General features: G+C 42.0%; 2 protein-coding genes across 2 annotated transcripts; both read left to right on the top strand.

Moving 5' to 3' along the window:
• Nucleotides 1–5,158: 5,158 nt before the first annotated feature.
• On the top strand, nucleotides 5,159–6,035 carry LOC133925784 (ethylene-responsive transcription factor ERF003-like). The gene is made up of 2 exons (XM_062371537.1): nucleotides 5,159–5,269; nucleotides 5,393–6,035. Exons 1-2 carry the CDS (start codon nucleotides 5,187–5,189, stop codon nucleotides 5,829–5,831), a joined length of 522 nt encoding a protein of 173 aa, XP_062227521.1. The 5' UTR covers nucleotides 5,159–5,186; the 3' UTR covers nucleotides 5,832–6,035.
• Nucleotides 6,036–11,803: 5,768 nt separating this feature from the next.
• LOC133925785 (uncharacterized) lies at nucleotides 11,804–13,232 on the top strand. Its single transcript, XM_062371538.1, has one exon. The coding sequence runs from the start codon at nucleotides 11,977–11,979 to the stop codon at nucleotides 12,991–12,993; it is 1,017 nt and encodes a 338-aa protein (XP_062227522.1). The 5' UTR covers nucleotides 11,804–11,976; the 3' UTR covers nucleotides 12,994–13,232.
• Nucleotides 13,233–13,972: the final 740 nt, after the last annotated feature.

Raw genomic sequence — 13,972 nt, forward strand, 5'->3', positions numbered from 1 at the left:
ACAATTCATCAGGTCCGATTGTTTTTTCTAACAGGTTTTGAAGGCGGTCCCTGTCGCGAGATGGTTTTGTACTTTTTTGGTGGTTCTTGTGCAAGAAATGCATCTTCTGAATGAAAATAGTATGGTTTCTTAATAGTAGTGATCTTACGTTTACTTGTTTATTTAGTAAAATGGACTTCTAAGTACCAGTTTCCTTATTAAAGCCTCGTAAAAATCATGGTGACAGAGAGGACCTGTGGCCATGTTTGCTGATGAATTTAGTCATGTGGCCATGTTTTCTAAAGATGTTTCTTTGGCTGTCATTTGCGAAGATTATATTTTCGAAGTGGTGAAATTCTGTTTCATGCTGTTGTCTTCCTGTGATCACACGCATAGCCACAATGATTATGTTTAATATGGATCACTATTATTCATACGTATATGCAAGCACTAAAAACAGCTATAAACAACCATTTAAATAAACTATTGAAGAGATTAGCTGTAATATAGTCTATTACTTGACTCCACTGTTGAGGACCCTCTAACTTCTAGCATCGAAGAAGAAGATGAGACGAACGAAGGTGAAATTTTTAGAATTTAGTTTTTGTTAAAAAAATCTACGGATGGGTATATTAGAAATAATGTCAAAAAATAGATTATTTTTAATGTGCTATAAAATTTGACGTTGTGATTGAATGACACAAAGTCGTAATAATTAACGTCATGTAGTTATCATGCATGATATTTTAATTTCAAAATAAAAGATCAATAGTACGATATTAAATATCACGATCCTATGCTATTCAACTATGACATCAAATATCATAGTGTTATATAAAAAGATCTATTTTCAAAAGTTACTTTTGTAAAAATCTAGTGATAGAATATGTTTCTAAAAAGATCAAAATGTAAAGATTCCACACGAACGAAGATCTTGTGCTGGATACGGTGCATGCACAAAAGACCAGTCGATGGCAGGTATTCCACGCATGCATGCAGATTGCAGAATTTGCAGCTGCAGAGGTGGTATCCATGTCGCATCAGCAGCAGGCACTCGAATATATTGCGATGGTTTTTGTCTTTTGCGGCGCGTTCGATCTGCGCTTCCCAAGGCCAAGGCGCAGCGTCTGCTCTTCCCAATGCGACAGGATGGCATGGATAGATGCACTCTGACGATGTAGCAGCCCAATGAGGTGATTTCAGCAACACATCCGGACAGACATTGCAGCTTTCCAACTGGTTGGTTGTCTGATCCACTCCAGGATTATGTTGCAATAAAAAGTAGTTTTGAGCCGAGTACTCTCTCTAAAGTTACAATTTAACTATTTAAAACATTATCGATATCCAAAGCAGATATTTTAGTGGCCCACATGGAGTATATTCTAGCTGTGACATGGATGAAGTAAATTTGTATTTCTTGCACGGAGCGTGCCACCTGTGTTACCGTGATGATTATTAAAAAGGATATAGTGTTGAAGCAGGTACCACCTTGGTCTCTTTTGTTGATTTCGCTTACATCAGTCAACTCCAAGACAAGATAGCAATACCGATAGTGCCATAGTGATGTTATTACTATGTTTTACAAGGGTAAGATCAAATATCATACAGTACAGCAGAGAATAGTAGACACTAAGCGATGTGATAAGCACATCACTCTTTAGATACATATAAAATACTTTTTGATAAGCGATGTGATAAGTTTTTTGTTAATGTTGCTGCTTAAGAACATGAAAAGGCATCATAACCTTATTTATATATCATCCCTCGAAAGCTAAATCAGACTCAAAGTTGAGCCTTAGTCGAAGGCCAAGTCGGACTCAAAGTCGAGCCCTAGTTGGTCTCTAAAATCTACTCGGAATCTCAAAATATCACATCAATAACATGAGCATAAATTTCGCGTCCAGGGTCCAATTGAGACATTCTTGTACTTGCTGAAAAGCTTATGATGAGATATTTACAATGGATTTGCTCTCACCCTTAGATTCCTAATAGATTAATCATAGTCGATGAAATAAGATGATGTGTCACTGTTATGGACCTTGCATGGTCTTGTAAGTGTGTCGAGGTTGGAGTTCAAGCTGTATACGCCTCTTTTCAGACCACATGAGCTTAGATCGATCTCCTCACATCCCTCCTATAAATATACAATAGTTGTCGTAGTTTAGGTTCGGGTTTTCTTAGATTATTCTGTTTTAGATAGTTTCACTGTATATCGTTTCTGGAACTCAACTCAAGTATTTCAATGGTAATTAGTATGATTCAGATTGCATCTACCTGTTCTTGTTTGTATTCTCGATTCGCTTGTAGAAAAAGTCTTCTTGTGAGGTCGAATGCGTCTTGGCACGGTTGATAAACACAGAGTTGCGGTGTAGTGATTTCGTGGGTTTTTTTTATCTATTCTGGTCGAAGCCTTTGAATTATCAGCATCAAAACTCCAACAATCGACTTATCATATTACCTACAGAAGATCGGCTATACTCTCATCACAACGATCCCGAAGGGAACATATGAAGAGAGGAACACCAAAGGGTGAAAACGATAGCAAAACCTGGAAGACGAAGCTTGAACATGATGTGAAGGCTGATGCCCGGGCATAAAGCGGAGATCGAAGCCCGGAATGCGAAGGGATACAATAAAAAGACCTTTGGCAAGAGAACGAAGGTTGATCCCGAGAGAAGCATACAAGTTAAACAGGGTATGCCGAGAAGATGACCAGAAGGAAATCAGCAGTAGACCCGAAGGGAGGCTCGACGTGGGTTCCTTGGGATATATGTCGGGCATGGTTAGGTTTGGACTTTACAAATGTACATAGCCTGATATCTAGAAATATTTTGGAATTATTTCTAGGGTTAAGTGAAATATTCCTATGGATAAAGTGTACATATGTAATGATAATGAAGGTGATTGAAGTATCGTTATAAATACTTCTATTCAACTGATGTAATATCAAAGAACAAGCATTAAACTCTTCATTACTTAGTCTATTGTGCGAGTACTGTTCTTGACCAAGATCCCAACATATATTTTGTACCCTTGTGAGGAATCCAAAGCTCTGAACCTAAATGTACTAAATTTCTCTTTTTTTAAAGAGCATATATCAATTGTTTGATTACCTACCATACAGCTGATCAATCATGGACTTCACTGTAGGTAAAAGGCTAGTTAGGCATAAATTACCACATTTCTCCCATAGTCATTGGATTAGGTATATAATTTCCACCAAGCAATGATAAGGTCAGATGGGGCTGTGCAATATTATATGAGTTGAAGGCACTAGTAGTTCTCGACTTCTTGGATACCCTCTAGCTCAGGGCAAACATTGTCAAACAAAGAGGGAAAATGTAACACAGGTTAAGCAGAAAATATCGTGATATACATTGTTTAGGTTATAGATCGATGGATTGCTATGGTAATATGGGATTTGTAGTTCGAAATTTAACTAAATCACATAAACTGAATTGAAATATATCCAAATGTGCCTTAGTGTATTCTGATGTAGTTGGACTCGCCACCAATATTTTTCGCCATTGCTAGAATTGAAACCGCTGCCTCCTACCCGTGAAACGCTAACTACAAAAAAGTAGAGAAAGCCAACTAAGTTTTGTGTTGGAAGTTGAAATTCCAAGTTAAGAGGCCATATCTGCATTTTGAAAGTCTCGATTTCTGTGAGTTCAAAGTTAAATTTTCAGTTCCAAGTCTGAGTTCAAAGTTAAATTTTCAGTTCCAAGTCAACTTTTTATTTATTTAATAGTTAATGACTATACTCAAAGTTCTAATATATTTGTGTTCAAATTCAAGTTTTTTTTTAAAAAAAGTTGAAAATTCTTTCCTGTCAAAAAGTTGTTAATTAATTATCTGTAATATTTTCTTTGGTTCAAAAATGTAATTCTCTTGGAAGCAGGGACATTAGATCGAATTTGGGATTTTGGGTCGACAAGAACATGAGATAACTTTGGCATACGGTGGGTGCTCATGGCATCACTAGTGTTTAAGGTCTTAATGAGCTTTAAGATGGGTTTCACGTGTGTTAGTTTGGTTTAGGTATGTCTATGTTGATTTGGCCTAAAGTAGGTCCCACTTAAAATAAAAAAGTATTCAAGAGAGTTTTGGTTGGTAGTCTTCATTAGTGGTAAAATGTGGAGAGAAGAGAATCAATATAGAAATAATATTTTATTATTTAGGATATGACTCTAAATTTAAAGACACGTCAAGATCTTAAGTTGTCTTTTGAAAAATATAAAACCAAATCTTAAGATATTTTTTTGGCTTACGACTTCTTTTTGGAACTGGTTTTGCAGATACTATGGGTGCCCTTAGATTCATGCGTTTTGGGGAACTGGGAGCTGTATTTCTCTGTTACAAATTCGTGAACAATGTCCCTTTCCTTTGGAATGCCAAACCTGTAAGATCCCTCCATAAAACCTCCATTCCAAACGGGAAATGGACAGTGACTTGACCTGTTCGGTAGAGCTCTTTGCGGCATACTTTGCGGCTGGCCAGGACCCAGGAGGCAGAGAGAAGAAAGGATGTTCAGCCTAGGTGGCCCCCAGGAACCACGCACCCAATTACTGCAAGGGCCGGTGGGCCCCACTCATAAGCCTGTCAAACACACGCTTGAGTTCAGACATCTGATTACTTAAAAGTTTTCTGATGACCGTATCAACACACTTGAATTCTAAGAATTTAGGGGTCGGGGTTACTGCCGATGAGGTTTGTGATTTTTTTTTCTGAGCTAAGAAGAGCTTCTAAGAGAGGGAGGTCGGTCCAGAGAAGACACACATGATGTAACGACGGTGATACAGGTATCGTTAAATGCGGACAACGAAGGATAACCGATTGACGGTGTTGGTGGTGGGAAGCGTGAAAATAGATTTATTAGCGTAACTGCTAACTAAGCGGGAGAGTTGTTAGAGACAGGTGGAGGTGGGTGATGCGAGGGATTGATTCAACCGGCACACGCAGAGGAGAAGATCATTGACAGGTATCCAGAGGAAGTAGATAGAAGGAAGGATGTCCGATGATCAACGACTGTGATTCCTCGGCTGAGAAAAGTTTTGTTTTCAAGCATCTAAAATATAGCAACACTATTTCAAACATACCGCGAATTTTAGTCCCCAGCAGTTTTTCCCTCTCTATTTAAAGCCACCCCACAGCCCGCACACCAAACCGCTCGATCCTCAGCAAGAGCAAGCAAGGCGTCGTCTCCAATGGCGCGGCCGCAGCAACGGTATCGCGGCGTCCGGCAGCGCCACTGGGGCTCCTGGGTCTCCGAGATCCGCCACCCCCTATTGTACGTAACTAGCCATCCGCATCCGCCCGAACACCTTCCTGCTCGATTGCGTGTTTCTTGCACCGATTGATCCTAGGCGTGGAGCTGACCGTGGCGGCGTCGTGATTCTGGAACTCTTTGCAGGAAGACGAGGATCTGGCTGGGCACCTTTGAGACGGCCGAGGACGCGGCGCTCGCCTACGACGAGGCGGCGCGCATCATGTGCGGCCCGCGCGTGCGCACCAACTTCCCCCACGACGCCTCCGCCGGCGCCGGCGCCGACGGGCAGGCATCGTCGTCGCTCCTCTCCCCCGCGCTCGTCGCCAAGCTCCACCGCTTCAACCTCGCGTCCGTGCAGGCCGCGCAGGCGCGCGGCAAGCAGGACGCCTCGACGACGGCCGCCTCGGCGCCTGCCGTACAGCCGCGCGCGACGATTCCCACCGGCAATGCGGGCATGGGAATTGCTCCCTCGCCGTCGGTGGCGGCGGCGGAGTGGAGCGGGGGGTTTCTTGAGGAGCAGTACGTGGATCAGATGATCGAGGAGCTGCTAGATTCCAACTTCTCCATGGAGATCTCCTACTAGTTGCACACTTGTACTACACGCTTCCCTCTCTCTCCATCCTCTGCTATGTTTCGTCTCTCTGTCTCTTGAGCTAGTGAGCTAGTAGCATTAGCCATGCCAGGAAGAACTCGAGATTACTTTGGCCAGACGAGTTCTTGAGCAGCCTGTGTATACGGTAGCATCGTCAGAGTATAACAAAGTTGGATTGCGCCATCTTTTTTCTACCATCAGGTTCAACGCTGGATTTTTTTTCTTGTCTACTTCGGAAATTTGAACTATTTCCTGTGAAATTCATGTGCTTCCAACGAGCTTCTAATGTTGAAGCTAATGGAGTGGTTTTGATCTTCGTGAACCTTGGGAAGGTCTTCTGAATGGCGAGTAAACTGAACAAGGAGGTTACATACAGACTTCACCGCATGTTGAACCGATGAGAATAGCAACACGACATTGACTGCAAACTTGAGATAATGCTGTTAACTGGAAATCAGTTGGGAGCGTCTCTTATATTGTTTTTAGAAGATATAGATGCTTCAGAGGCGATGCATTCAGCTGCTACATGCCCGTGGTACATTCTATGCCAGAGTAACTTGATTGCGCACAAGCAAAGTGCTTCTGAAATCCGCAGTCAGAATCTTGGCGTCAGGTACAAAAGGCGCTTAATTTATGGCCTTGGTACCCAATCCTGACGAATCCATGAACTGTGCACTGCACTGCATCGCATCGCATGCAGCAGCTGAATGCAGCTTCAGCAATGGCAGGGACGATCCGCGGGGGGGGGGGGGGGGGGTCATTGTCGCCTGTGCAGTGCGTCATCCATGACAGCAATGGCGAAGAAGGGACTGGCGACCCGCTGATTGATGGAGTGGGATCTAGGGGAGGATTCAGTTCATCATGGCATATTGGCATGTGCCTCCACATGCGCCCCGCCTAATTATTCTGCTCGCCTCGCCTTGCCTCGCCTCGGTCCTCTGCCCTTGAGACTCGCGATGCAAGAGACGTCAGCCCGCGCGTTTGGCCGCGTTTGTCAAAAGAATCCACTGCCTTTTTTGGTTTGGAAAGCGATGGGTATGCTTGTAAAGCTTTTTATTCTATATGCCACAGTCAAAATTCATCTCAGGGCATGCGTAGTGTGTGAAAAAAAGGGGTCGTAAGCCAAAAGGATGATTTTAAGATCCAACCTTATATATAATAACAGAAATTATTAAAGTTTATATTGCTATGACCGGTCTTTAAGCTTAAAGTTAAGTCTCAAACAATAAAATATTATTTCTATATGGATTCTGCTCTCTTTCTCCATCACTTGCCAACTATCACCAAACGAAACTCTTATGAAGAAAATTTTATTTTCGAGTGCAACTTACCGTAGAATTAGGTATAAGTCTCAACCGTACATAAACAGATCTTGTGTCAAATCAACACATGTGTGACTAATCTTGAGAATCATTGACACCTTAAACACTAGTGATACCCTTTACCAACTTAACTGCAGCAAGCCAACAACGCATCTTTTCTAACTAGGTTAAGGCTAGCGATGCAATGGTGGTAAATGTATAAGATTTTTTTAAAGCCTTTCCCTGAGAGCATTTTAAAGTAAATCTTCTAAACAATTGTTTCCAAAATTAATAGTATTTTTTTCTGGCCACGCCATCACTGTTGACGCTGCAAGAAGCTAGCACGGCGGCCAGTGAAACGTGCTCTCGTGGCATGGCGAAAGGGTTCAGTTTTGAAAATATCTTTTTGGAGGGTTTATTGTATCTTTGAAAAGTTTTAAACAACCATGAATCAAGGGGTCGACGGCGGCGAAGAGTCTGGATTCTGGATCCCCAAGGCGCCGACTTGCCACCACAAAGTGCAACCATACAAAGCCCTGCTGGCGACCCAAAATCCATTTCTATCTATAAGGTAAATTTTCATATGTACATGCATATATATGGTTTACTAGTATTATTCATTTGTGTTGAGATTAGTACTGTAGAATTAGGTAAATAAATCATAGAGTAGGCAAGGAGAATCAAGAGTATCAGATGGGAGGAATGAACGGTTGAGATAAGTCATATGTGCAAACACCCTGTATGGTTTTGCATTTCCCATCTCTATCCTTTGTATCCATTGAATTGTATCTCATCGAACAAAGATATTTAGAGAACACATTTGAATTTTGAAGCTAAAATTTTAGTGTGATATGACATTACATAGGCATCATATTTAATTTCTTTCAAATTGTTCATATTTATTTGGTGCACAAACTAAAGGTGATAGCATGATTTCGACTAAAATCGTGATCGCACTTTATGGCTCCATTTGGCATAACTCTAGATTTGAGATCCATATTGGATCTAGAGTTTATATAACAAAATAAAGTGGTTTAAATATTTTTTTAAAAACATTTATTTTTTATTTAAAATAAAAATATATGTCTCAACTAAATATCCTCAATCCACTTACAACTCTGTATACTAGATTTTTTTTAGATGGATATGACCATTCTAAAAAATCCAGAATCTGAATCCGTACCAAACGATCCCAATATGTTTCAATTTTTTTACAGAAATAGTAATGCATTTTGCTGCAGTGGGGGCCCATACTTGTTGGTCCAAACTGATATATGGGTTGGCCCAGTGGGATTTTAACCTGTCTTCGTAATCTTTTTTTTTTCTGAATTGAAAAGGTCAAATAGGAGACTAACAAAGTTGACCGGAACCTTCATTAATCCTCCATGATACCAAAGAGTTTAGCAGAAGTATTTTGAATTTTTCTATTTTTATGCTAATCGTGCTTATAACAAAGCTGCACATTTGTGCGAAGCATAAAAAGTATCATGTTGACGTAAAAAGATATCTTGCACGAATAAATACGACGAGAGCTCACTCATAGGAGTGACTAAGCTTGAAGAAAAAGTGAAGAGAAAGGAATAACAAATATATTAATAGTAAAAAGGATTGGTCTTTTGATCTGATGGCCAAGGGTCTGTATGTATAGGGTCATTCAAGGTGTAGATGTACATATATGCCCTTACAATGATACAAATAACGTAATACGTTAGGGACCTAGAGCCGATTGAATCACACAGTATAGGTCTAGGTGAGATACCTTTGCCCTTAATTTAGAATATATTTACTATATCAATACAGTGGTGTAAGTGGCTTTAAAGTTGTGGTATTCTACCAGTCGCCTATTGTGACACCGCACTGCCAAGATGTTAGGACATCCTCTACTTACGTCGAGGATGTCAGTATGACCTCCACTTGTATCGTATTAAATATAAATCACTTCCTTATAGATGAAGGATTGTTGGTGGACCTTCTTTGATAGATCTTTCTTCAAGATCTGATGACCCCTCCCTACGGGCTCCGGGGAGCATACCAGGCTTCAGAAGATGGGGGCCTCTAGAAGATTAGGGTTCCAGAAGGCTAGTGAGACCGGAGGTGTCAGGGGTTATTAGAGACGACCCATAACCTCCTCTGGATGATGACTTCTTCTCCTATCTTGGAGGACATTAGCTAGAGGGGCCTACAACCTCTGAAAGCGAGGCTTCCTGCTTTGGATCTGAAGCCTAAAGGTTTTAGAGAAATTTCTAGTGGCGACTTTTTAACAATATATGTGGGTTAGGATATTTCTCCTAATATATTATGTATTAGAGTTAGCAGTAGGTGGCTTACTTTAGCAAGAGTGCTTGCTTTTAAAGTGCAATTGTATTAAAAACTAGTAAATTAAGCTCCCTGATTCTAAAAAATTTGACCAAACCGGTGAGTACACGCCATAGCAAATTTTGATCAAATCGGAGCAAAGCAAAACTTGCTTATCATCAGCTTCATAAACAAATCAATATCTGCAGGTATAACTCCTAACTTTAATTTACACTACCAGACGGATCACACAAGCAGCAAAAATTCAAAAGTATGTACTCATATCCAGTGACGGATCAGGTCACCACATAGAAAGTAATCTTCCTCTTATTCCTTTTCTTTTTTCATCTTCTATACCAAAAATTGAAAGAGCTTAAGGGGCTTCTCGGGCGACCAGGAGAGCCTCCCAAACCCTCAAGGTGGATCCATCCCTGCTCATTAATTGTATGCATCTTCGGATGTGCTTAATTGTATGCATCTGCAGATGTAGAACCCGAGATATGTTTTATACTTTTATTCTATTATTAAAAAAGCATGCTTAACTGTACTAGACAATTTACAATTACGCCTGTAGCGGCACCCGGCACTTAGCGTACACATTGGCCAAGCAGGCAGGTGAGGTCAAACCTTCAACTACCTATTTTGACCGCAGCTCGAATAAAAGTTTCAGATGTTCATATCAGTGGACATCATCGCTTCATCATCATAATCTAGCTTCCTTAGCTCAGCTCCAGCGGATCCCCAAAATAAAGTCACATCATCGTGCCGCTGGTCTTACCGCTGGCCGCTGGTCTATCTTCCTCTAGCCACCGGTGAACGGGCAAATTTGCTGATGGAACATAGGATCTGAAACACTGTTATGTCTGACTGTAGGGTTGAAAGAAGTAGGAGAGTAATATAAGTTAGAAAATATAGTAGTTGTTGGAGATAAAAAAAAATGATGTGAGTAGTGTTAGAAAATACTATAATAGTGTTATAGAGATGAATTTTTAAACATCTAATAGAGATGGCTTTACACCAACATAGATCTGTTATATGCATTCCTCTTTGACCGTTACTCCCTCTGGTCATAAATAATCGACATTTTCACTGAGATCTAATCAAAATTTTAAATTTTGATCATTAATAGGGTCTAAAATATTTAGTTTGAAAACATAAAAATTATGTGTGTAGATTTATCTTGAAAAATACTTTTATAATATTATATTTTTATTAGATATTATAACTATATTATAATAAAAATATAATAGTTAAAATTCTACATAAAAAGTCATGAAGAATAAAAAACGTTATGTATTTTTGACCGAAGGGAATATTATTATTGGTCTAAGTCTAACTTCTTTTTGTCTCCTCAACTAAAAAAATGGCATCTTTTACATTTGGAAGTCACTGAACTGAGCACTATTTTGACCATTGAATTTTATCATTATACATCATGATATCAGGTATGGAAGGGTTTTCTTTTTACGACAGGTTTATTCGTATCATCTTTAAACATCCGAACTACGTATTCTCGACAACACATGCCTTTTGTCAAACTTAATGCAGTCCAACTAAACACGTTATAAGACACCTTTTTTTTGACCGGAGGAAGTACTATAGACGTGCATATTCCCCTTAATGAAAACACATGGATACATGTTTGGGCCTAGGTTTGTTTTATTTTGAACTAAATCCCAATCAGATCCTCCTGACACACTCAAAATAGGACAGAGATTTGTGGTAGACCCTAGGTTTGGAAACAAATCAGTGTTCAGACTCCCGAGTAGAATTTAACGGCCGGAAATTGTCAGCATACTGCATACTGCAGTTGCCCTTTCTTGCAGACTTTGAATTGTAATCTTATTACTTGGCAGTACTGAAACTGCATACAGGCTCTTTTCGCAAGATGGAAAACTACATACACGTTTTACAAGCTTAGGTCCTACCAAGTTCAGAAATCAGACTTCAGAGTCGTTGGTGCATACCATATGGGACCCAGTTAATTTATGACTATGTGGCCATGTCAACGGTCGTGATTCGCCGGCCACAGAGAGGTAGCTGTGAACAGTGAGCACACGATCATGTGTGATGTCGCAGCAAAAAAAACTGCCTGAACCTTCGTTAGACTTCACACGCATGTATTTTACGGTGATTTCACAATTATATTTGAAAAAAATAATAAAATCTCTACCGTATAAAATATGAGTTTATTTATTTTTTTATATTCCCTCTCGTCTTATAATCTTTTCATATGTTATAGGTATTTGATCTACTTACTAATAAAAATAATCTACTTAGTTTGACTATGCTATTACTCTTGACTGCTTTATATTATTATATCTAATACTTATATTTTTATTATAATACACAAACACTTAATTAATATAATAGGTTGTATTTTATGATAAAAGTAAAACAGAAAGAAAGGGGAGACCAAGTCAATTTTCGCAGTCGCCCTCTCACTCTCAAGTCGCCGCTGCGTACGCACTGGTGCAACTACTCCCGCCCGAGTCGCCCACAAAACCTAGCAAGAAGCCTCCGTTGCCGCGTGCGCGCCCATGCCGCTCTCCAGCTGCTTCGCCGCCGCGGGTGACCCCTCCCCGGCGCCGGCGACCTCCGAGTCAACGTCCGTCTACTGGACGCACCTCGGAACCATCAGGCTGACGTGGTCCCGCGCCCCGCTCGGCCTCTTCCTGGCTGCGGATCTCCGCCTCGCCGGGGACGTCGCGCCCGCGCGCTTTGTGCTCCGGCCGTGGCTCCCGTGGCGGCGGCGCGGGTCCAAGCGGTTCTCCACGGCGGGAGGCCGCGTCGTGGTCTTCTCGTGGGACCTCTCGCGGGCCCGTTTCGCCGCCGGCCGCCGGCCCGAGCCCGTGTCCCTGTTTTCCCTGCACGTCTCGGTCGACGGCGAGCTCGCACTGGCCGCCGGGGACCTCGAGACCCCCGCGTCCGCCGGGCTCCTCCTCTCCCGCCTGGAGAACGCCGTCGCCGTTGCGGCCGGAGACGCGTACACCACCACCGTCGCCGTCGCTGGCGAGAGGCACGAGGTATCCCTCGCCGTGGAGGACTCGGCCATGTGGGTCGCCGTCGACGGCGAGAAGGCCCTTCAGGTCCGCCGACTCCGATGGAAGTTCCGCGGCAGCGAGAGGCTCGACCTTCCCGGCGGCCGCGTCCGGGTCACGTGGGACCTCCACGGCTGGCTCTTTTCCCCGGACGCGGCCGCCGTCTTCGTCCTCCGGTTCGAAACCTCCGACGCGGACGAAGCGGACGCCAACGACGTGGAAGATGACGCGGGCATGCATGTACTGAGGCAAAGTTCTTTCAGAAACCACCAGGCAGCCGGCGGCGGCGGCGAGAGCTGGTGCAGCAGCGACAGCGACAAGAGGGGGTGGAGGCGTGGGCCATTCAGGTCGGGCTCGGACACGTCGCCGTCAGTGTCGGTAGCGTCGACGTCCGCGGCGTCGTCGGCCAGCAGCGTGGCGACGGTGTCGGAGTGGGCGGCCGCGGAGGAGGCGGCAGCGTTGAAGGACGGCGGTGGGTTCTCTCTCGTGGTCCATCTTTGGAAGAAGAGGAGGTAGCCCTAAGTAGTAAGAACAAGGGCAACGTATTTTGTCCAAGTCGTATTAGATGTGGGACCTAAGATTCAGTAGTAGTTGTGAGAGATACTATAATGTTTATGTATACGGTGAAAGGTAAGGTGGATCTAGGGGTGGGCAAAAATCCCAGTGACCGAAAATCGAGCCCGAACTATTTGAGATTAAATCCGAATTATTCGAAGACCGAAATTTTAGGTAGTATTTTAGGTATGGGTTTCAGATGACCGATTTTTTTATTTTTTTATGTTTCTCGGATATCTGAAATACACAAAATATCACTGTGTTCTTTTCATTTAGTGTATCTGGAGAGAAAAAGTGTTTTTTTATTTGATGTTATACTGTTTCAAGAAGATACATATACATATATGTTTTTATAGCGTCTGTTCTCTTATTTAGTGTATGAATTATGATATATTATATAAGATTATGAGACTCAATTTTATTTGGGTAATTTAGGAAAATAAATTTGATAAGGTAGTAAGCGACAAATTTACTAAAGGCATGCGGTAAACTTTTGCTTTTGTTTTCTTTTTTTAATAATTGTTCATAAATCTAAAACATCAAACACAAAAATAACAAAAAGAGTACCATATAAGAAATTTGGGTATTTCAGTATCCAAACCGAATTTTTAGGTACCGAATTTTTGATCCTATTTTGGATACTAGTTTTAAAAGATCGAAATTTAAAATACCTAAAATACCTAGACCGAAAATTAAGTATACCGAACACCCACCCCTAAATGATCCTACATATTGAATAAAAAATCATCCGTCTCAACCTCATTACGTTCCCTTCTCACAAGAAACTTCCATCCCCAAATCCTCCCTCAATTACATCTCGCTCTCACCGTTGCTGCCCCCAAATCCCTCGAACCCTCTCCATCCCTACCACCCCAATCCGAAGTTATACGCCGGCGCTTCTTCCTTCCTCATTCCCACAGCCTCCTTTCCGGCCATAGCC

The sequence above is a fragment of the Phragmites australis genome, chromosome 8 (assembly GCF_958298935.1).
Source record: "Phragmites australis chromosome 8, lpPhrAust1.1, whole genome shotgun sequence".
Classification (NCBI taxonomy): domain Eukaryota; kingdom Viridiplantae; phylum Streptophyta; class Magnoliopsida; order Poales; family Poaceae; genus Phragmites; species Phragmites australis.